The following is a 25,734-nucleotide window of genomic DNA, read 5'->3' as shown; positions in this document are numbered from 1 at the left end:
TTTTATCGTTGTTATTATCTGTATGGGGCTGTAAAACTTTAATGAATACACTATTGTTAAGAGTGTGAGGGATGGATATTGTGAGGATATGAAAAAAAAGGATAGTAATTCAATTGTATTGCAGCTTGAGCATGTTTGCATGAAAATAATTGCTTGTGTGTTACCAGTGTAGCTCATTTGGGTGGGAGGCAAAGTGTGGGGGACAGCTGACAATACCACCACTGTTTGTTCATCTTGAAAAGCTATTGAGAAAAGGACGGTAGCTTGGCATAACGAAAAAGGGAGGAGAAAGAGCTGGATATTTTGAGCAAAATCTCCTTTGGCCGTTAATCGTACTATATATTTTGTCATGCTGTTTCTCTAGCAGTTCTAGATCAGTTAAAAACAAGAAGAATAGAGCATTCATGCAGGTGAGTTGGTTTTATTTTTATTAAGAAAAACAAAAAGTACAAATCATTTTTGGCATGGTCTTCAGATCAAAATGTAAATAATTTAACATGAGCAAAACCATTATGGTAATATTCAATAAGTGAACCTTTCATTTATTTAAATGTAAAATGCTTGTAAAGAAGTTGCTGTATATACAATGTTGTACATATGAATGGAACATTTGCAATTCATGTTGGCAGTGGAAAACACCCTTGAGTTGGCAAGAAAGGATGCCTTGTGTGTAACCAGAAATGCAGTTCAAAGACATATTATACTATTCAAACATATAATGGTATTATGAATCATATAAGCATACACTCATACAGAGAAAGAAAATAAAGCATGTAAAAAATAAAGACTGGAAGAACAAACACACCGTGACATTTTCAGATATATTACTGCTCTTTCACAATGAGGATCACTTTTTTAAGAAATGCTATTTCTTTTAATTGTCTTGATTATGCTAACTGTTGTCTTTGTTTAAATAATTAAAACTGTAGAAGAGCCAATTTTGGAGAACATTCCTCATTTTCAAATGCAGAGCCCTAAACAAAATGTATAATGATAAAGTTTTTTAAAGTTTTTAACTTAGATTGTGGGGCCAATATTGAATAAAATATTTGAATAAATAAAAAGAAAACGTTCCAAAATTGTAATAATGCTAAAACTAAAAATAATTCGGCTGTAACATTTAAAAAAATATTGTGTAATTAAAAACATGCCAGCCTCAAATCTATCCAATTAATATATAAATCCCACATTGTTTTGGAGCACCACCTCGATATCTGCAGTTCAGTAAAAATATTTACTTTAAAAAACCTCTTGTAAACTACTTTACCACACCTCATTGGAAAAGGGAGGTGTGCATATTTCTGTTCTGGACATATACAGTATATAAAATTGCATATTTCATTAACCATGTGAATAGTGCAATTTGGAAATTCAATTCTGTAACAATCAATATATTTATTGCCTTCAAACCACAGGATCCCATGGCCATTCTAACATACTAATCGACCACACAGTTCTGACCTCATCATCTGAAAAAAGAGAGAGAGAGAGAGACAACCAATGGGTGGCTGTTCTGTTTTTCTTGTGATCATCATGATCTCCTTCATACCTGGGTCAGTGGGGAGTGATCAAAGACTGTCTAGACAAAGACTAAGTGACAGCCAACGCACTGAAGACCACCGTGGATTCAGAGTCAAACGTGGCTGGATCTGGAATCAACTGTCAGTTGAGGAAGAAGATCCAACTCCAAAAATAATTGGTCAGGTAACAAGAAAGATTGGGGGAAATTTTCTTCTCTAGCAATCTATATAAGATTGCGGAATTGTATAACTTCCACTGCAAAATAAAAAAAAAAGAAATTTCTATATATAAAAAAAAACATTGTTCCAGCAGTTTTTACACAATACATAAACTTAACATAACAATAAAGATTAGTCATGTAATAATAGATATAAATGCAATAAAGTGTCTTTACAAAAATATAAATTTACCAGTAGATCTTTGGCAAGAAAAAGGCAAGAAAAGATGCCTTGTGTGGAAGCAGAAATGCAGTTCAACAGACATATTATACTGTTCGATTATATAATGGGATTTTAAATCATATAAGCATACACTCATACAGAGAAAGAAAACAAAACATGTATTAAATAAAGAAATAGCAAACTGTGCCATAAAAATAATTGGTCAGGTAAAACAATAAAAATTGTTGAAAAATATTTTCTCAGATTATTGATTGTTGTCTGCTATAATACAAATTTCATTGTTCCAGCAGTTTTTACAGTATTATGTAAAAACTGCTGGAACAATAAAATTTGTATTAACCTTTGTACAAACCTTTTAACAATAATGATCAATCATTTAATAATAGATTTAATTGATATTATATGTCTTTACATAAATATGGATGTACCAGTAATTAATTTCATTTAATTTTAGTAATTTCCTGTATTATGAATTTATAGTAAGTAAATTGTGATATACTGTGATTGTAAATCGTAATTAATTGAATTTTTTTTTTTACAAGTTTCAGCAAATTTCTGGACAACAACTTTTCCTCCATTTTCAGGTTTTCATTTTGCCTTGTATTTGTTGATGCTAAGACATGTCTTTCAGTCCTGACAATACCATACATTTTAAGTTTCCTTGAAAAACATCTCAGATTATATATGTAACCCAGTTCCGTAAGGAAAAATCCTGTCATGGCTTGACACTGTGGGAATGTCTCTGTGAAGCTTGTCTGAAAACACATCAATTATATTGATGAACATGGGGTCAAGTTACATAGCAGCACGTGTCAGCAACACAATAAAAGGGCTTCTATGTTAAACAATGCCCAGATTCTAACTGTCCGAAGAACGACTTGGGTATGCCTGACATGACCACAATAGTGTTGCAACATATGGTAGCCCTTCAGCTGTTGGAAAAATTGTTTCAAAGCCAGAAACATCACTTTCATTTCCAGGCAGTTTATCTGTCATGAAAGATGAGGGTATCACCAAGGTGAGAAACTTGTATTTATTGATATTTTATTGAAACTTGTTTATTGATATTTTACATAATATAGCAACAAATTTTCTTGCTTGCATTTCCCCGCATACCATTATTAGTGACACACAGCCTATAACACTAAAAAATGTTAATTGTGGCTATATGCGGTGACGATTTAAGTTTTGTGAAAGCCAAAGAGTCATTCATGTTCATAGTCTCACTCTCTGACACACAGACACACACTCACAGACACACACACACATATGCATTTCCTACAGTATTTGCCGTTGTGAAAACCGTGACATAATTCAAATACAAGTGCAAACCATTTGCATTTCCGTTTATGCAAACACATGAAAGAATGAAAAAGCAAAGTCCATCTACAAATGAATTTCCTATGTCTTTAGAGTTACAATCCTGCCATATTTGAATCGCAATAGCAATTCCCCATTTGCTATTTCACATCCTCTGGTGTCGCGTATGGATCCTGCCAAAATTCAAATGTGATTCCTTTTGCATTTGTGTTCCAGAGCTACAGCAGCCTCTCACAGCAGCTAGGAGATTGACATTGATCTTTCTATTTCTTAAAATAAACAAAAGGAATAAAAGTTTTTTCAGATCTAAAGATGAGGACATTATACAATTCATATCTCCTCCAAATATCTCCATCAAATAATGTGTGACCAGATTTAGTAGCAAAGATGTTTTTTTTAAAAAAAAAAAAAAAAAAAAGACAGTCATAGTTTGGCACATACACATTAGCTAGGACAATTGATACATTGCAGTTTGATGAACATACAAGTTTACTGACTACAATGACAAAACTATCTGCAGAATCTGCTTCAACTATCATGGCCTCAAATGGGAAGCTTTTTTCAATAAGAATTGCCATACCTCTACATTTAGAATTAAAATTAGAATGATAACTTCAATCTGGAATGATCTGTTTTAAATGAGTTTCCTGAAGAAAGGAAATCCCTACTTTTAGGTACTTTCATAAGGTAAATGCATAAGTACTTTTTTATTGGCTGTATTAATCATCTTTTGTTTATATGACATAATTAAAGAAAATTACAGTATCTAATCAAGACAATAAGGGATCAGAAAGTATAGTGTTAGTCCCTCCTTCATAACAGAAAAAGAGCAAATTGAATAAAAGCTAATACATACATTTAGTGCAGTTAATCCCAACCCCCTGTCACTCAACAGAACAACAGTGACTACTGTGAGAAATCACAGTGTAGCAGGCACTCCTAGACCAAACAAAGAGCGTATAATCTACATTCAGACTTGAACACAGGAAAAAAGGTACCGAAGCATTCAGGCCCTCACAGATAGACTGTGTAACAGTTTATTTCCACAAGCCATCAGACTCCTAAATAACTGAACTGAACTGTACCGAGCACAGTACACACACACAATCAACTGTATGGACTGCACTGACGCACACCAAATACACGCACTTCCAATATACTGTACATCCATGTATTCAGCACCACCCATATAAAACTGTTTACATGCTGTTTTGCACACGGTTTTTGCTCTTTCCACATACTGCCTTTCACATTTCAGTCGATTGCAGTTTTGTACAATACTGATGTATTGTCCAGGAACTGCAGACATCCAACTGCTGCTATAATACTAATGTTCATTCCAGTATTTCTGCACATGCAATATAGAACATACAGTATTTACACTGGCCGGCACTGCTTTTGTGTTTTTTCTTTTGTGTATTGTCTTGTCTTTTAATAATAATAATACATTTTATTTAAAGGAGCCTTTCAGGACACTCAAAAACACTGTACAGTTGAGTGGTGATGATAAAATCAATACAACAAACAACAATTCTTGACATTAAGTAGTTTAAAATTGATCAGAGAGCTAATTTAAACAAGTGAGTTTTAAGATAGAATTTAAAAGTAGTCAGACAGTCACTTTCTCGTATAGATTGTGGAACGGAATTTCAGAGATTAGGAGCAGCACAACTAAATGCCCTAGACCCCATAGTGGCTAAACGAACAGAAGGTACAACAAGGGAAACAGATGAAGATCCGAGAGTAAGCTTTGGGATGTAAATATAAAGCAAGTCAGAGAGATATTGTGGTGCACAGTTATGAAGAGCTTTAAAAGTGAGAAGTAAAATATTATAGTCTACTCAATATTTAACAGGAAGCCAATGAAGATGTTAGAGAACTGGAGTGATATGATAATGGAGGAGGTTCTAGTAATTATATGGGCAGCTGAATTCTGGACTAATTGAAGTTTGTGAAGGAGTTTGTTAGGTAGCCCAAAGAGAAGAGAGTTACAGTAATCAATGCACGTGGTAAATAGAGCATGTACAAGAACAACTGTGGAATTTGGGGTGAGAAACGGACGAAGGCGGCTGATGTTCCGTAAATAAAAATACGCAGACCAAGTAATATTGTTCACATGCTTTTCAAAAGATAAAGTACTATCGAGGACTACTCCCAGACTTTTAACCTGGGGAGATTACAGACTTATTTGTCAATATTCAAAAGAGAGGAGGAAAGAAGGGTATAGAATTTCGCTTAGAGGACAAATAATGCTGGGTGTCGTCAGCATAGCAATGAAAACTGATGCCATATTTCCTAAAAATGTTACCAAGGGGTAGAAAATAAATAATAAAAAAAAGGCCCAAAACTGAGCCGTGAGGGACACCAGCTGTAACAGGTGAAATATATGATCTAAAATTTTTAAGTTGAACAAATTCAGTGCGCCCAGAGAGATAAGATCTGCACCAACTAAGAGGGACGGTAATTCCTACAGAGAGTAATCTATCTAAGAGAACTTGATGAGAAATTGTAATCAAAGGCCGCAGTTAAATCGAATAGAATAAGTATAGTTAAAAGTCCAGAATCGGCTGACATCAGCAGATCATTAACAACTTTACCATAGCAGTCTCTGTACTATGCAAAGGTCGAAAACCAGATTTTTAAAGAGATGGGAATGAACCTGAGATGCAACAAATTTTTCCAAAATTATTTATAGAAAGGGCAAATTGGAAATTGGGCAAAAATTTGCAAAATTATTAGTGTCAGCTCCTGGTTTTTTAAGTCTTGGAGTAATTATAGCAACCTTAAAAGATGAAGGAACCACACCAGAGGTGAGAGACGAGTGTATAATATCAGTTACTATACCAGCTAGAGAAGATAAACAAGCTTTGACCAGGTGAGTGGGAAGTGGATCTAACTGACAAGTGGAAGACTTAGATTGTTTGATAAAACCTGATATTTCATTAATAGCCGAAGTTTAAAACTGTAAAATAGAGACAATTAAGAATCACGGGAAGGTAAATATGACAGATCAGATGCCACATTATTTTGAGAAGTTAATTGTTGAATATTTACAATTTTAGGATTTAAAAAGGTCATTAAATTATCACATAGATCACTAGAATATACGGTAGATGAGAAGGAAGCCTTAGGATATTATTTACTGTATTAAACAAGGACCATGTATTCCCTTCACTTAACCCATTTATATTAGAGTAGTAATCAGATTTGGTGGTTAAAAGAGCGTTCTTGTAAGAGAGCATATGATGTGTGTACATATCTTTATGAACATTAAGTCCGGTTTTAATGTATAAGCATTCCAAATGACACCCCTTAGTTTTAAGTTGTCTTAGTTCTGGTGTAAACCAGGTTACAGAACGAGTAAAATAAACAGTGCGAGTTTTTAAAGGTGCAAGTGTATCAAGTATACTGTGTAGGCCCTCGTTATAATAAGAAACCCAGTCATCTGGAGTAGAGAAAGCATTGCTCCTGAAGAAATTGTCCAATCCATCAGAAAGAGCAGATAGATCAATGTTCTTGATATTGCGAAATGAAATGGAAGGACCCAAGTTGTTTTTTTTCAACCATAAGGTTAACACTGAATGATATTAACTTATGATCTGATATGGGCAAATCTAAAGGTTGACAATTAGAAGGTGTTACACCAGAACAACAAATAAGGTCAAGAATATGGTCTTTACTATGAGTTGGAAAATCAACAAATTGCTGTATTTATAAAATTTGAATTCCATTGTATTGATAAAAAATCCCTAGTGAGAGTATTGTTGACATTGTCCATGTGTATAAAATCGCCCAATATAATAACATTTTGAGATGTAGAACTCAGTAAAGTTAAGAATACAGAAAAATCATTTAAAAAACTAGTATTGCTCCTGGGTGGGCCAGTAAGATCAGTCGTACTGACCAAAAGTAAGATCAGTCGTACCAGATTCGATGCTAGTAGTCTGGACGATATCGGCCAGCACACTTTGGTCGACAGTCCATATTGATTTCTTTGGTGGGCGATGAGAGGACGACCAGAACAATTGTATTGGACCAGTGTCATCATAGATATAATTCCGTCGTGACTCATGTACGCCTGCCGAGGATAGTAGATAATATCCTGGTGCGATCGAAGGGTCAGTGGTGGTTCAGTGACACAGGTTCGCAGTGAAAAATGTTCCACCGCAGTATATTGGAAAATCGATGTCACTGGATGATGAAAAAAAATAAATAAATATATATATATATATATATATATAAAAATATATATATATATATATATATAATCCACATGAAAAGTCGGCTAATCCATTGTTGAAAGCAAACTTAGAAGCGTCAGGTTGACCAGTCAGTAGAGATCACTGAATCGCAGATTTCCTTAATTAGGTATAAATGGTCATTTGAACGGATGTCTCATTTTACTGTATACTGCAACAGCTTTATATGGTTAAAATGACAATAAAAGCTTCTTGACTTGACAACACTTAAATTCTGTTTAGTAATCATTTCATTAACTAAGATTGCTTTAGATGCAAGACATTTACATTTACAGTATTTGGCAAACACACTTATCCAGAGCAATGTACTCTGTTCAGGTTTTTTTAATATAAACAAAAAAGTGTTTCAGGAAGAGGATACCCATTGATTCAGCTGTTCAGGCACCATGGGGAAGTTCATTACACATTACGTTAACAATTCACATCTTTACAGAAGTATAGAAACAAAATAAAATAAAAAATTAATAAAACAAATTTAAAGATTAAATTTAAGTTACTATATATCTATCCCTATCCCTAATGAGCAAGTCGGAGGCAACAGTGGCAAGGAAGCACTCACTGAAATAATATGAGGAAGACACCTTGAGAGGAACCAGGTTCAGAAGAGAACCCATTCTCATTTGGGTGACACTGGACAGTAAATAATGTAAATGTAGATAATTTCCTTTCTACAAAAGTTTATAATAGTGCAACCGAGAGCTCCTGAGGAACTAATGGGTCAGCGGAAACTGAGTTCAGCATGGACCCAACACTAATCCCTTCCTGTCAAAGTCCATTGGATGCCTCCATGGAACCTCTAATAACAGGGTTGCACATTACAGTTTCATTAAATCATTTTTTAAGCATTTGGTTAAACAACTATGTTTGTGAAATAAACAATTCTATACTTTTGTAACATGAATGAATTGTGATTGCCACTGAGAGGTATTTGAGCACATCCTTATGCACAGACCTCACCTTCATCCTATGTGCTACACACAAAGCCTCACAAGCTTTTGTGAATTTAGGTCTGATTGAAGCCTGAACCACCAAAGTGTGGTATGCAACACCTCTGACAATCACCTGTATATAGTATGTCCAAGTGAACCAACATCTCATGGCACTAGTCCTGGAAATTGGCCAGCTTCTCCGCAATGCCAACAGATATACCCATGCCTCACTCCTACACTTGTGACACCATTGTCATGCACCTGTAGGGGAGAGGAAACAGACATGGGGATGAAGGAGAGGATCTCGGGTTCAGAAATCAATTCTTGGGGGAATTGGTCCCCATCTCTGTGAAGCAGAGACAGGTGGAGGGAGAGAGAGAGCAGCCACTGCTGGTAGGCATCTTGGTCCTTCTGAGCAAATGGATGCAGGTATCCAATGTCATAAAAAATGGCATAGTTCAGGGCTGTGACCAACTGCAAAATCAACAGCTTTAGGTCCAAGTTGATGCTGTCGAAGGAGAGCTATTCAGCCATGAGCTGGGCTTCCCTAATTGTAGCAGATGGCAGACCAGTTGAGGTGGATGCTGGCCAGGGTACTAACATTTTTACCCACTGGCAAGGACTCCAAGTCAGTATATCCCATACACATAGATCTCTGCTCTTGCTTCTCCCTCTTTTATGCCTGCTAACACTCAATACAGAGAACAGTCATTTATTTGGAACAGGTGCGTGATCTTTATCACTGACTTTCCGCACTCCATTCAAGCTGCTGCTTGACCATACCTCGCTACCACATCATTCTATTTCTCTTTAACCAGTCTGGCAATCCAATTCAATTCAAGTTTATTTGTATAGCGCTTTTTACAATGGACATTGTCTCAAAGCAGCTTTACAGAACATAAACATAGGACAGAAGATAAACATAAGGAGTAATATAAAGAATTAATATAATAAAAATTCAAAATATGTATAGTTCACAGTGTGTATGTATGTATATGTATTTATCCCCAATGAGCAAGTCTGAGGTGACTCAGGCAGCAGTGGCAAGGAAAAACTCCCTTGGTAAAGGGAGAAACCTTGAGAGGAACCAGACTCAAAGGGGAACCCATCCTCATATGGGTGACACTTGATAGTGTGATTACAACTCACCGTTGACTTTTCTCATCAACAGGATGTTTCTATCTACAGAACTGCCACTTACTGGATATTTTTTCTTTGTGAACTCACATTTTTCAGATATATGTCAATGTTACTTGAAGCTGCTGGCCCATATCTGTAATATTTTCCCATTGCTCTGCTGCCACACAATTAGAATACATAATTGTGTAAAAGAATAAATTTATGGGTATTTCTAATAAAGTGTTTGATGTTGTATTTAAGCACTGCTGTAATTAAGTTGTAAACATGAGACAACAGATATTCACAGCCAAGCTGATGTTCAGTAAAACAATATACTGTATGTAGTGGTGTATGGCTTTTACACAGCAATCCTAAATAAGAAATAACTCAATATAAATAACTGACATTTCATACACAATATGGCCAAATATGTTGCTTATTTTTGTTCTATCAGAAAAACTATTTCCAAAAGAAACCACAGCTGGATGGATTATTGTGCATAACTATGCAGACACACAAAATGACTTAGAACTCTGTTTGTCAAAGTACTGACTAGTGGACTGGAACTATTTGTTGTATAATGTATGATTAAATAGTAATGTGTGTATTGATTTGTTCATAATAACGTCTATATCTCATTGACTATAATTACTGTTATATTACTTCTTTTAAAATATTTTTCAATCAGCTGAAATCAACCTACGACACAGGAGACTTTGCCATCAGCTATATCCTTTCTGGAGAAGGAGCAGAAGATATCTTTAACATTGATGAGTTCAGTGGTGAAATTCATGTTCATAAGAGCTTGGACAGGGAAAAGAAGGCATTCTATGTACTCCATGCCGAAGCTGTTGACCGCAGAACTGGCCAGCCAGTGGAGCCTGAGTCAGAGTTCATCATCAAAGTCCAGGATATCAATGACAATAGTCCTCATTTCATAAATGAACCCTACACTTCCAGTATCCCTGAGATGAGTCCAATTGGTAAAGTATAATCTTATTTATTATTGAAAATTAAATTTTCGAATTATTAAACAATGTGAAATTATTGTATCAAATTAAGAAATAGTAAAAAAAACTAGAACCAAGTAGATACCAAATAGTGAAAAATATTCTTGGGTCATAGCACAGAATTATAATTTGTGGAATGCTCTTAGGAGGCACCATACTGTATATAGCAGGATAATGGATAATTTTTCAAAACTGAATTGTATGGAAGCTTTGCAAGGCAAGTAAATTCTTTGAGAAAAGAAGAATAAGGTAGCAGTAGCTTATCCTTATTACATACATTAAGATCTAAAATAGTGCAACAACTGCCTCTGGAGACCAGCTGTGAACAATTTTATTGAGAGTTCAAATTGTTGCTTTAGGAGGAGATTTTAAAGTGTAGGAGTTTTTTGCAGTTTATGTTTTGTTGTGAGAAATACTACCCCTGAATTCATTTAATATGCTTTTATTTGGAAATTATATTTCTATTTCAATTTGCCTTTTATCCCCTGTTAAAATTCCAGTTAAAAAAAGTAAAACATTAAAATGGAAATAAAAAAGAAAAACTTAAATTTTCTGATGTATACATTTGCACACAAATAATATTTTGTTAAAGACCTTTTGGGTAAGGGCTTCCCCAATAGGATTCCTGATTCCCTTTCCAAAAAAGATTATGTTCTTCTGATTTGTTTGCAACCTTATACTTAGGCTTTGGGTCATTATTATGTTGTAATCTTTGGCTGCCTAACAGAGGCTATATATTTGCAAAATATTTTCTGTATCCTGTATATAGCATTGTGTCCTGCTTCTTACATGTTCATAAAATAAATAAATGTACTGAGGCAGTCCATGGAAATTAATTTTACAGCTAGCAGGTATGTCACTACAGAAAACCATCACCTGTAATACTCTCCAGGATAAGTGCTCTGTTTGTATACCATCTCTTTCTCTACATAGGGACTACAGTGTTTCAAGTGACAGCCATAGATGCAGATGACCCCATGTTTGGAAATAATGCCAAACTTATCTATTCCATTCTGCAAGGAGAGCCCTATTTCTCAGTGGAGCCAAAGACAGGTAGTAACTGCAAAGATATGCTAACTCTTCGTACATAGCATATACTGTATATGTACAGTGTCTCTTGAAGTTTGTGAACCCTTTAGAAATTTGTATATTTCTGCATAAATATGACCCAAAACATCATCAGATTTTCACACATGTCCTAAAAGTAAACAAAGAACCCAGTCAAACAAATGGGCCAAAAATATTATACTTCTTAATTTTAATTATTGAGAAAATTGATCCAGCATACATATCTGTGATTGGCAAAAGTATGTGAACCTTTGCTTTCAGTATCTGTTGTGACCCCTTCTGCAGCAATAACTGCAAGTAAAGGTTTCTGGTTACTGTTTATTTGTCCTACACAATGTTTCCATTTCTCAGATCAGAACAGCTTTAAAACTGTGATTTTGGTGGGTGTCCTCACATAAACTGCTTGCTTCAGGTACTTAAACAAAAAAATTTTTGGATTAAGGTCAGGACTTTAACTTGGCTATTCCAAAACATTATCTTTGTTCCTCTTTGGTAGGCAGACTTGGGTGCTTGTGTTCCTTGTCTTGGTGTATGACTTATTTTCTCTTGAGATTCAGTTTATGGACAGATTTCCTGCCATTCACTTTTAGAATTCACTGGTATGATTCTGAATTCATTCATTCATTCATTCATTTTCTACCGCTTATCCGAACTACCTCGGGTCACGGGGAGCCTGTGCCTATCTCAGGCGTCATCGGGCATCAAGGCAGGATGGACCCCTGGACGGAGTGCCAACCCATCGCAGGGCACACACACTCATTCACTCACGCAATCGCACACTAGGGACAATTTTCCAGAGATGCCAATCAACCTACCATGCATGTCTTTGGACCGGGGGAGGAAACCGGAGTACCCGGAGGAAACCCCTGAGGCACGGGGAGAACATGCAAACTCCACACACACAAGGTGGAGGCGGGAATCGAACCCCGACCCTGGAGGTGTGAGGCAAACGTGCTAACCACTAAGCCACCGTGTCCCCCTGATTCTGAATTCATTGTTTTAAATTCATGTCAAAGATAGCAAGCTGTCCTGACCCCGGTGGAGCAATACAGGACCAAAGCATGGCGCTCCCATCTACAGAGAAGAGTTCATATTTCCAGTAACCTCCTCCATTGTGTGAGTCTCAAACAGTGAGCTCTGGAATTGCCAGTCTGCTGTAAGGAAAGCTGATTTTTATCTTGGCTTTAGCTTCCCACTACTCCTTTTATTTTCTTTCACTAACAGAGACCTGGATATTCCTGCAGAACACTGATACACCAGTTGCTCTATTCTCTGCCTATGCTTTCTCTCACTCACCACGAGAAATGGGCAGAGGTGGTGGTACAGGTCTACTGTTTTCAAGGAGATGGTGTCTCTTGTCTCATTTAACCATCTCCTCTTTTGAATTTCATGCCATTTCAGTTACTTCTCCAATCAACCTTCTGGTCCCTAGGAGACTTCCTGGAAGAAATGGATACACTGCTCAGTGCTTTCCCTTCCGACAGCACCCCTCTGACAGTGCTTTGCGATTTCAACCTCCCCTCTGACAAGCTTCAATCTTCTTCCCTTCTGACTTTTCTGGACTCATTTGCCCTGACACTCAAAAGCTACATCCCCACACACAAAGTAGAAAATGTCCTGGACTTTATTTATGGACTCTATTAATAAAGTTATTTCCTCACAAGGGTTCTTTTACTACTGCTATGCTGATGATACACAACTTATATTCTCTTTCCCACATGACTTGTGTTCAACTTGCCTTAGTTCTTGCATACCACCCTGCTGCTGTGATCCCTCCACTGGCTTCCATTAGCTGCATGCATCAGATTTAAAACTCTGATGCTTGCCTACAGTATAAAGCCAAAAATGGACCAGCTCCCTTTTACAAAGCCCTCATCACTCCTCGCACTGCACCTTGCACCCTTAGAGCTACCAGCACTGCTTGACTGGTCTTACCACCTCTCTAGTAAGTACTGTATACTACAAGACTCTTTTCTGTTCTGGCATTAAGGTGGGGGAATGAACTTCCCATAGGAGTCCAGACAGCTGAATCACTGGCTATTTTCAAATGACAGTTGAAGACCTACTTATATATATATATATAATATATATAAATATATATAACTACCTACCTACTATATATATATATTAAACACATTAACCAGCACTTTCTTCCCTGTTTTGCCGTATGTGTGAATTAAAAAAAACAAAAACTTATTTAGGCACATGGTATCTTAAGTCTGTTGCCTAGTAAACCAGAGTTAATTCAGTCAATGATAGAGCACATTTGTACTTCGCTCTGTATAAGGCGTCTGTCAAATGCTGTAATTGTAAATATAAATGCATGATACTACCACTACCATGTTTCAAGAATTGTATAAGATTATTATGGTGGAATGCAGTATTATCCTTTCTCCAAAAATAAAGCTTCGCATTTAAGCCAAAAAGTATTATTTTGGTCTCAATTGTCCAAAAATTTTTTTTTCAAATAGCTCTCTAGCTTGTCCACATGATCTTTTTCTTCATGGACAGCAATGTTCTTATTAGAGAGTAGTGGCTTTTTCCTTGCAATACTTCCCATGCACACCAAGGTTGTTCAGTGTTCACCTGATGGCAGACTCACAAACAATTTGATATATCCCTCTTTGTTAAAACAAGGCACTCACTGACATCTGATTGTCATGCCACTGAAAACAGACAGACTCTAATTTAACCTTCAAATTAAATACTAACCCTATAGGTTCATATACTTTTGCCTCTTACAAATACATAATATTGGAACCTTTTACTGAATAAAAAAGTACCAGGTATAATGTAGTTGTCTTACTTGTTTGATTGGGATCACTGTCTGCTTTTAGGATGTTTTTTAAGCAGAAATATAGAAATATCTATTTTATCTAAGCAGGTTCACCAACTTTGAAGCAACACTTTATATCAATAATATATTTGTCCTAATATGCATAATTGCTTAAACTGCCCAAAAAGAATGTGAATTATAACATTTTTCACATTTGACTTTTCTCATCTGATTAACTAATTTTAAGGCACCATAGTTACATCCTGGCCAAACATTGATAGAGAAGCAAGTGAGAAGTATTTTGTTGTAATTCAAGTGAAAGACATGCTTGGAAATACTGGAGGCTACAGTGCTACAACAACAGTGACCATCACCCTAATTGATGTGAATGACAATGGGCCTACCTTTCAACATAGTGAGTAAAAAGCAATACATTATTACCAACTGACAACTTATTATGCTCAAAGCTTATAAAACACTGGAAATACTTGTAACATATGCGTCAGGATGCATCATTTTTTAATTTGCTTACTTCAAGACTGTAACTGATAAACATCAGGGCCAAAAAATTTTGAGAGGCAACTTCAGCACAAGCAATCATAAACCTTATAATAACCACAAGAGAAAAGTAGTAATATTAAACATTCAGATAAACTATATGGTCAAAATTATGTGGAGACCTGACTGTTGCATAAGTCTTCCTGAAATGTATTTATGTAGTATAATCTAGATTGTATATGTTTTCTTCATTATCTCTGTGCACAAAATGAGACCATACATACATACATGGTGTGCCAAGGTTGATGTGGAAGAACCCAAAAACTCAGATAAAAACTCACAAAAGCTCAGATAAACAATGCCCCAGGGTATTGCCATTGACAATACATGAAACTATTGTAAAATCCTAGAGAATATCCAGACATCCGTCCATGATATAAAGCTCAAGCAAAGTAAACCGTAAATATGAATTGATGGCTGAACTGAGGACCCTTGAGATAAGCTATGTCACTCTGCTACAATTAATATGTTACAGATTGATTATATTTGACAGAATTAAGTTTAAAAATAAAAAGGGTTGTAGGACACTACACTTTAATTTTATGATGCAGACATAAATCAATGTTATGTAGCTTAACAACATTTTTATAAAGTCAAAAAAAGCTGCTATTTACCACAATTCTTTGTTAGCATTGGTACTTGTAGAGATGTATTGAAATATTTCCAATGAGTCATCACATATTCTCCTCTTAACCTGGCAGACCTGTACACGTTTGCCATTCTGGAATCAGCACCAGTTGGCACCGCAGTTGGTAGGGTCATGGCAAAGGATGCTGATGTTGGCATAAATGCTAGGATGAACTACACTTTAGATGACCTGGAGGAAAGTGGCACTTTTAGGGTCCAGACAGACCCTGCCACAGAGGAGGGTATAGTAATACTGGCCAGAGTAAGTAGAATTTACTTTATTTATTATATAATATATAATATATATTATAATCTTATTAACAGTTATGATATATATTTTTATATTATATATTATTATTCTTAATTATTAGGTGGTTCACATCAATTTCCATAAACATATAACCTTAACAAAATGACAACAAAACACATTTCAAAATGTTGTATTTCTTTTCACAGAAAAGTAAGGCAATATTAAGAAACCAGTTGTGAAAAATTAATTAAAAAAAATAAAATCAATAATAAATTCAGAAATCTAAATTAATCATACCCTATTCCCAATATCAGTAAAAATTCCTTCTTTTATGAAAGTGCACATGGCTTCACACTCCAGTGACTATAATGTATTTAATCAATTTAGGTCTAATCAATTAAGTTAAATGTTATCTATGTTAAATGGTAACACCTTTACCGTACTGTAAAGTATAATTAAGGGGGCAAAGCTTTAATTATTCTCAGTCACTTTTTGAGTCATTTTTGAGATACGAGCATCCGAGCCGCTGCCGCCGCCGAAACAAAGATCCCCAACAACCATGTGTGCTCTGTTTCCCCCGCCTCAGCTTCCCGCGTCTCACTCGGTTAAAGCTGCCTTTACACTGCACACGACAAACAACGGCCGATAAACCGGAAGTCATTCATTTCCTATGGAGAGTCGCAAAGGGGCTGCGTGAGGTGCCGACCATCTGCGGATCCGTAATTTTCCATTTTAAGCTTTGGATCTGTTAAAAAAAATTTTACTTGTGCGACTACACCGCATCTGATATGCCGACCGGGCAGGTTTATATTAAAACGACTGGCAGATGTTAGTGAGGAAAGAGTGACAAAAAAGGCAAAAACAAGTGAAGAGAAAAGCGATGAAGAAAATTAAGCAAAACTAGATTTGTAAAGTTCGTCGCGACAAACTTTGATGTTGTCTTTGACGGTGCAAGTATTCGCAAAGGCCGGTGCTTTCTGGAGGCGAGTGGACATAAGGGTCAGTGTTACTTTTGGAGGCAAGTGGACAGAAAGATTATGAAAGCTACTGGACCGCTAGGATGCCAATACTTTTGGAGGCGAGCGGACATGAGCATGTGACGTGGCCTTAATACACGTGAGGCAGTACCCCTCAATTTGCTGTGTTTTGATATGTCACATGTCCATGTTGTGCAAATTTTCTATTTCGCTTATTCTGGGGGCGGGGCTACACGTGACGTCACGTGACGTGACCAGAATACACGTGAGGCAGTTCCCCTCATTGTGCTGAGTGTCTAGGACAAAAGCTGCGGCCCGAAAAAGTTACTTTGTAGAAGCCAACATAATAATAATAAGCTTATAAAGGAAATCAGAATGTTGGCTTCTACAAAGCCAACATAATTAATGTAAAGAAAACAGAAACTGTAGCAATTAAGTTCAGTTAAGAGAATTTCAGTTCTGTCAGGACCACTTTGCCAAAAGAGAATTTATTAGATGATATGTGTAGCAGAGCGGTAGGGTGAAGAGCGTAACAATTCTAGGTTATATAAAGATTTATAAAACACCACAAAAGGCCCCTAGGGGCACAACATTCGACTACGCCACCCCTTATAAGGGGAACAGTCCCAAAAGGATACAGGTTCGTTACCTAATGATGACGAGCAAGAGAGGAGGGCACGAGAATAGCACAGTAGACCTTTTTTTGCAGTTTGTACAAGATTAAGATTTTCAAAAAAAAATGTAAAATCTTCAGTCACTTAACAAAATCAAATACACCGAACAGAAAACATACTTTAAATGACTAGGCCTTTCAAGAGAAAGGGGAGATAACACCGGACCCAGCTACAGCACAGTGTCAAACCACGCCACTCACACGTGTGGAAGGTACACATCAAACAACACCCAGTGTAAAAGTCACCCTCAAGGTACAGTAATTACTTCCTCCCTCTCAAAGACGACCCGCCCAACACAAGTATATCAAAAGTAAACTTAAACAAAACAAAAAAAAAGAATTAAATGCAAAAACGAAACATTACAAGACCAAAACAAAACAAATTTCTCTCAATTAAAATTAAATATACTCACAGTATAAATCAAACAAAATAACAAAACTAATGAACCCAAATAGCCCAGATTCAAAGAGGGCGAAAGACCTACTTGTTGACAGTATGAGATGGTATCAATTACTGCTCTGGATCCATCAGACATCAGTAACTACAGACCGGTATCACTTCTCTCGTTTCTTTCAAAAATTCTTGAACGCATTGTCTTTAATCAACTGTCTGTCTATCTCTCACAGAACAACCTCCAAGACCCCAACCAGTCTGGCTTTAAAGCAGCTCATTCCACAGAGACAGCCCTTTTAGATGTCTCTGAGAAACTACATGCTGCTAGATCAGCCAATCTCTCATCCGTCCTTATCCTCCTTGACCTTTCAGCAGCGTTTGATACGGTTAACCATAAGACTCTCTTAGCCACCCTCAGGAGTCTTGGGATATGCGGATCAGCTTGGGAATGGTTCGCTTCCTACCTGGAAGGACGCTCATATCAGGTAACATGGAGGGGAGTGACATCTGCTCCACGCAGACTCTCCACTGGCGTCCCACAAGGCTCAGTACTTGGTCCTCTTCTTTTCTCCCTGTATACTCACTCTCTTGGTGAAGTTATTTCCTCACATGGGTTCTCTTACCACTGCTATGCTGATGATACACAACTTATCTTCTCTTTCCCACCCGCAGATGCCACAGCTTCTGACCGGATCTCTGCATGTCTGGCAGAAATTTCATCATGGATGACTGCTCATCAGTTAAAGCTTAATCCTAGCAAAACTGAGCTGCTCTTCATCCCAGGTGATTCATCCCCAGGTCATGATCTTGCTATATCCTTGCACAACGATCTGATCTCCCCTTCAGCCACAGCTCGCAACCTTGGGGTAACCATGGACAATCAACTGTCCTTTTCCTCTCATGTTGCTAATGTGACTCGCTCATGTCGGTTTCTTCTCTACAACATTAGAAGGATTCGACCATTTCTGTCCACACAGGCTGCTCAGGTACTTGTTCAGTCTCTTGTCATTTCTAGACTGGATTACTGCAATGCACTGCTGGCAGGTCTACCTATGAACGCAATCCGTCCTCTGCAAATGATCCAAAATGCAGCTGCCCGGCTTGTTTTCAACCTGCCAAAGTTCTCTCATACCACCCCGCTGCTGCGATCCCTCCACTGGCTTCCGGTAGCTGCACGCATCAGATTCAAAACACTGATGCTGGCCTACAAAGCCAAAAATGGACCAGCTCCCTCTTACCTCAAAGCCCTCATCACTCCTCGCACTGCACCCCGCACCCTCCGATCTACCAGCACTGCTCGACTGGTTCCACCATCTCTCAGGGTAAGAGGCAAGTATACTACAAGACTCTTCTCTCTACTGGCACCAAGGTGGTGGAACGAACTTCCCCTAGAGGTCCGGACAGCTGAGTCACTGGCTATTTTCAAGCGGCGGTTGAAGACCTACTTATTCAGGAAACACTTCAACTAGCACTTCTTTCATTATCTTTTGCATTTAAATAAAAAAAAAAAAAAAAAAACACACCTTTGACACTTTCATTGTAACTTTGAACAAATGTTTTAAACTCATGGTATCTTAAGTATGTAACTTAGTGATCCAGCATTAATGTATTCAATGTTAGAGATTTAAGCACTTATGTACGTCGCTCTGGATAAGGGCGTCTGCCAAATGCTGTAAATGTAAATGTAAATGTAAATTAACGGTAGTTAGTACATGCAGATTTACTATCACTAATACAATTTTTGTACATGCAGATTTAATAATGCATACTTCCATTCAAACAGATCCAAGGGCAAACTAATAATGATATTAAATCACATACAGTACCTCAAAGAAACAAACGAAATACATAGAGGAGTAGGGGAGACCAGGGCTGGTTGTCTCATGGGTTGGTTGTCACATTGCTTATTCCAGACACACTAGATGGCGCTGTGGTAAAATTTTGATATCAATCTATCAGCCTTTGATAGCTTACTCATTTGCAATTGTAATTTTGCTGAGTAAACACAAAACATTGAGGTTAAGAGACAATTTTCATGGGTCAGAGTAAATTTTCATGTTGGTGTTGTTTTTGTGTTGAGAGATTGTAGGATATTAGTCATTCAAAAACAAAACACTCATTAAAAAGCCAAAAGTATTAGCTTTATTTTGAGTCATATTTAAGCTATCAAGTAAAAGCCAGGTGGCAGCTAGCTTAGCATGTTTGTCAAGAAGTCAGTTGGGGATGGTTGTCTCATAGCTTGCAGGGTTGGTTGTCACATGTGACAACCAACTCCTCAAGTATTAGAATTTGTTTTTTTTTCAACTGAGAATGTGCAGACAGTGATATATTGTGTCTTTGTTGGTAGAATGGTCAGGAACTTCAAGAGAAAGACAGACAGGGGCAGAACACCAGCAGACATTATGCTTTTGGCTGTGAGGCAGGTGAAGCTAGAAGGCAAAAGCATACGTAGCACAGCTAAAGAATTTGATATTAACTACAGGACATTGACCCGTTACTGCCAGAAAATGTCAAATGATGACATCCAGGGTGGAGCTACCACTTCCTCAGTGCCAGTTGGCAATAGAAAAAAAAAATCGCCAGATTTTCAACGGTCACCAAGAACAGCAGCTGAGAGATTACATAATAAAGTCCTCCAAGATCTATTATGGTCTCTCTCCCAAAGAAGTGCGCAGTCTGGCTTACCAGTTTTCAGTGTCACAGCAAATTAAAATTCCACAGTCCTGGAGTGACACTAGTCAAGCCAGTGCTGACTGGTTCAGTGGCTTTATCAAGCGCCACCCTTCTCTCTCCATCCGATCACCTGAGGCCACAAGCTTGGCACGGGCCTCAAGCTTCAACAAGGAGAATGTTGCCATGTTCTTCGACAACTTGGAGAGGGTCATGCAGAAGTACAAATTTGGGCCTAATGATATTTGGAACATGGATGAGACCGGTGTTACCACTGTACATACAGTAGGCCAAATAAAGTTGTGGCTCGGAAGGGCCACAAACAAGTGGGCAGCCTCACATCCGCTGAAAGGCGAACACTTGTCACAATCGCCGCTGCTGTTTCTGCCACTGGAAACAGCATCCCCCCTTATTTTGTTTTCCCCGGAGTCTATTACAAGGATTACTTTCTTAAAAATGGACCTGTTGGAAGTAGTGGTGGAGCAAACGTATCTGGATGGATGAAGGAGGAGCATTTTGTGGATTTTCTGAAGCATTTTGTTAGCCACACGAAATGTTCTACAGAGAAGCCCTGTCTGCTGCTTTTGGACAACCACGGATCACATCTCTCTGTGGATGGCCTTGACTATGCCAAAGAAAATGGTGTGGTCATCCTGTCCTTTCATCCACACTGCTCACACAAGCTTCAGCCACTTGACAGGTCAGTGTATGGACCTTTTAAGAAGCATGTCAGCTCTGCCTGTCATGCCTGGATGCTGCAAAACCCATGGAAGTCCATGTCAATTTATGACATTCCAGGCATTGTCGCCGTTGCCTACCCACTGGCTGCAACCCCTACCAACATCCAGTCGGGCTTTAGGGTTGCAGGCATTTACCCATTTAACAGGGATGTGTTTGAGGACTATGAGTTTGCCCCATCTTTTGTTACAGATCGGCCCCTAGCCCCTCCCACAACTGTGCAACAGCACCCCCTGGCCCCTCCCACCACCAGTCAGCAGCAGACACTGGCCCCTCCCACAACTGTGCAACAGCACCCCCTGGCCCCTCCCACCACCAGTCAGCAGCAGACACTGGCCCCTCCCACAACTGTGCAACAGCAAGCCCTGGTCCCTCCCACCACCAGTCAGCAGCATGCACTGGCCCCTCCCACCATTGTGCAACAGCAGGCCTTGGCCCCTCCCACCACCAGTCAACAACTGGCCCTGGCCCCTCCCACCGCTACCTGTTCAACTGCTTTGCCAAGCCCAGAGGATATCCGTCCGTTTCCAAAGGTGGGTCCAAGGAAAGTGGTCCAGCGAAGGAGAAAACGCACAAGTGCTGTACTAACTGATACTCCTGTGAAAGCCGAAATTGAAAATGAAAAAAGGTCTGTTGATGCTAGGAAGAAAATTTTTCGTGTGACCAAAGATGCTCCTCAGCTGTTAAAAAGAAAAGCACCTCTTAAAAAGAAGGTAGCCAAAAAGCCAAGGCTGATGAGGAGGAATGTTTCTGCCTTGTCTGCATTGAGCCATACACCAATAGCAAGTCCAGGGAAGTATGGCTCAGATGTGTTTGCTGCCAAATGTGGGCACACAAAGATTGTACCCCTGGCAACCCAGGGGCATACATTTGTCACAACTGTGATTCTTGTGATTCTGAATGAAGCACAGCCTGTGCTTTGCAGTGTTTCCTACTTTAGTTCAGTAGATTGTTAAAAATATTGTACATGTAGACCTTTTAAAGGGATAGTTCACCCAAAAATGAAAATTCTGTCATTATTTACTCACCCTCATGTTCATGTTACGAACCTGTATGAATTTCTTTGTTCTAATGAACACAAAGGAAGATATTTTGAGAAATGTTTGTAACCAAACCGATTCGTGGACCCCATTCACTTCTATAGTAGGAAAAAAGAATACTATGGAAGTAAATGGGGTCCACGAACGGTTTGGTTACAAACATTTCTTAAAATATCTTCCTTTGTGTTCATTAGAACAAATAAATGTATACGGGTTTATAACAACATGAGAGTGAGTGAATGATGACAGAATTTTCATTTTTGGGTGAACTATCCCTTTAAGACTGTTGTTCTGTTTGTTTTTGTTTGCTGTTGTTTGCAGGGGCATACATTTGTCACAACTGTGATTCTTGTGACTCTGAATGAAGCACAGCCAGTGCTGCGCAGGGTTTCCTACTTTAGTTCAAATTGTTAAGAGTATTGGACATGTGGACCTTTTAAGACTGTTGGTCTGTTTGTTTTTGTTTGCTGTTAGGCAACTTACATAATGAATTGATAATAAAGAGGTTTTAGCACTAAAAATTATTTCATTTTATTTCTCAACACAGTAGACAATTCAAGTAACTGATCACCCACTTTAATCCCATTGTTTAAACATAAGGGGCATTGATGACAACTATCATAGGGGTGGTATTCATATTAAAACTTATTTGCAGTTTCTAGCTTAAAAAACTAAAAAGTTACACATTATCTTTTTAGATCCCAATTTATCACTGAAATCCTATTGAACCTCTATAGGGACAACCAACCCCATACCTCGTGACAACCAACCCCGTAATGGGGTTGGTTGTCACATTGTGTCAGAGTGTCTTTGATGGTTAATTACTTCATGTTACAATATATTCTAAAAGTAAAAAGTATACACATTTAAAGCCAAGACCCCAAATTTTCATTTCATGTAGGAATTACTGCTGAAAGATTTTTTGAAGATGAGCAATTCATGAATAGGTAAAAATTGTGACAACCAACCCCGGTCTCCCCTACTGAGATAAAGTAACAACATCACATAGATAAAGAAACAAAACTAAAACATCAACCAAGTGACTCGCCGTTAAACGCCTCAGCCGACTGAAATACCAGTACACGTACACAGAGCGACCCACAAGGTTATTTTCAGAGGCAAAAGAGCAGCGCAGTCATACCCATGGATTTAACCCTCTCATCCCTCGGAAAGTAGTCGGACAACCAGATCAACCTGCCGAGCATATAACAATAGGTTATTACAAATAAATAAATAAACCTCCGTAAACAGGGACCGAAATTATACATACCAGCGACTAGCAGTTGTAACTCTCACTAAACGCAATCATCTTCACTAGATGGAATTTTCTGGTTCACAAACTGGATGCCAACCCACACTGAAATTGTGCTACGCGTAAGTTTCAGTACACCAGTTCGTATAAAAACAAAAAAAATTAAAGCTGCAAGCAGTATTTCCCGGGTTGAAGCGTTTAAGGCCTTTGGATTGACATGACAATATATGTCATGTCATGCTACATATGTCATGCTACAGAGGGTGCCACAATATATGTCATGTGAAGTACTCACCCGTCCAGTTTTCCCTAAAATAAACAAAGTCATATCCATTAGAGATGAGCCGGATACTTGGCTGAAACGAGTATCTGGTACGGATAAAGCACTTCTGCCGAGTACGAGTATTATACGAGTAATACGAGTCAATATCTGTGCTCGGATTGAATGAAAATCATCATTGGGTAGCTGATTGTGTCAGCGTTCTGTGATAGGCTAGTCACAGCGCCCCTCCCCTACACACATACAGATGTATTGTGTTGCTGTGTCTCGCTCTGCTCACTCACAGTCACACACAGAACAGCTCTCTGTCTCTCCCTCAGTCACTCGGGTTCGCGGGTCTTTTCCGTTAACGTTTAGGGTTTCTTCAGCTTTTTACTTCGGGTTGTAACGTTAATAATACGTACTTACTAACCAGTAGAGTTCTGGTAAACGTGGGTTCGTTCAGACGTGGTGCTTGCTGGGTAGAATGCGACTCGCATTGCGTCTCTGCCTGTCGGAGATTTTTTAAACCTTCAACTGTCTCTAACCAGTAACCAGACAATGTGTGTCTGACACGTTTTTGCTGTATTTCATAAAAACATAAAGGTAGTAATCTAGTGTTATAAATATTACAAATTAATTATTACCGGTTAAAGCCCCACCCATTTTAAGACAAGCCCCACCCACTTCCTGATTAGGCCCCACCCACTCCGAGTCAGAACCAGAATCAGAATCTTTGCCTTACAAGTCAGCACAAAATTGGCTGAGATTTTGGCCCTGAGTAACTGTGACCAGTACTACCATCTGACCAAGTTTGAGACCATCTGACCATCTGACCAATACTGACATTGTATTGGTAAAATACTGAACTTAACGTGAAAATTCAAAATGTGTGTGTGTAAGTGTGTGTAGGTGTGAGTGTGTGTGTAAGTGTGAGTGTGTGTGAGTGTGTGTGTAAGTGTGAGTGTGTGAGTGTGTGTGTAAGTGTGTGAGTGTGTGTAAGTGTGAGTGTGAGTAAGTGTGCGAGTGTGAGTGTGTGTAAGTGTGAGTGTGTGCAAGTGTGAGTGAGTGTGTGTGAGTGTGTGTATGTGAGTTTGAGTGTGCGAGTGAGTATGTGAGTGTGCGAGTGTGAGTAAGTGTGCGAGTGTGAATGAGTGTGTGGGTGTGTGTAAATCTGTGTGTGTGTGTGTGTTCCTCGTATGTGAAAACATACTTGGCAATAAAGTGTGTGTGTGAGTCTGTCTGTGTGAGTGTGCATGTGTGTGTGTGTGTGTAAATGTGTGTGTATGTGAGTATGTGTGTGAGTATGTGAGTGTGCGAGTGAGTATGTGAGTGTTCGAGTGTGGAAACTTGGTATGTTTCATCAGCGACATGTTCTGAGCGCATCTGATCGGCTTGACCCCGTGTGTGTGTGTGTGTGTGTGTGTGTGTGTGTGTCTGTGTGTGTGTGAGTGTGTGTGAGTGTGAGTGTTAGTGTGAGTGTGTGTGTCTGTGTGTGTATGTGTGTCAATGTGTGTGTCAGTGTGTGTGTGTGTGTTCCTCGTATGTGAAAACATACTTGACAATAAAGTGTGTGTGTGTGTGAGTGTGTGTGTGTGAGAGAGTGTGTGTGTGTGAGTGTCTGTGTGTGTCTGTGTGAGGGTGTGTGTGTGTGTGTGTGAGTGTGATTGTCTGTGTGTGTCTGTGTGTGTGAGTGTGTCTGTGTGAGTGTGTGTGTGTGTGAGTGCGTGTGTGTGAGTGTCTGTGTGTGTCTGTGTGTGTTTGTCTGTGTGTGTGTGTGAGAGTGTGTGTGTGTGAATATGTGAGTGTGCGAGTGTGAGTATGTTTTCGATTGTGAGTAAGTGTGTGTGTGTAAATGTGTGTGTAAGTGTATGTGTGTGTGTGTGTGTGAGT

The 25,734-nt window shown here is 38.4% G+C and overlaps 1 protein-coding gene across 4 annotated transcripts in view; it reads left to right on the top strand.

Moving 5' to 3' along the window:
• The first annotated feature begins 280 nt into the window (after positions 1-280).
• Positions 281-25,734, top strand: part of cdh19 (cadherin 19, type 2) — a 45,853-nt gene continuing 20,399 nt past the window's right edge. For 2 of the 4 annotated variants that reach the window (XM_060861536.1, XM_060861539.1), the window contains exons 1-6: positions 281-410; positions 1,416-1,704; positions 10,238-10,532; positions 11,493-11,612; positions 14,651-14,818; positions 15,663-15,850. In XM_060861536.1, coding sequence (XP_060717519.1) covers positions 1,501-1,704; positions 10,238-10,532; positions 11,493-11,612; positions 14,651-14,818; positions 15,663-15,850 — 975 coding nt within the window. In that variant the 5' untranslated portion in view covers positions 281-410; positions 1,416-1,500. Of the gene's footprint in view, positions 411-1,415; positions 1,705-2,329; positions 2,941-10,237; positions 10,533-11,492; positions 11,613-14,650; positions 14,819-15,662; positions 15,851-25,734 lie in introns of those variants that run through there. The other 2 variants (XM_060861540.1, XM_060861537.1) reach the window with 2 other exon arrangements.

This window comes from Tachysurus vachellii, chromosome 25 (assembly GCF_030014155.1).
Source record: "Tachysurus vachellii isolate PV-2020 chromosome 25, HZAU_Pvac_v1, whole genome shotgun sequence".
Lineage (NCBI taxonomy): Eukaryota > Metazoa > Chordata > Actinopteri > Siluriformes > Bagridae > Tachysurus > Tachysurus vachellii.
The sequence above is the reverse complement of the archived record's forward strand: the minus strand, read 5'-3'. Positions and strand labels throughout refer to the sequence as shown.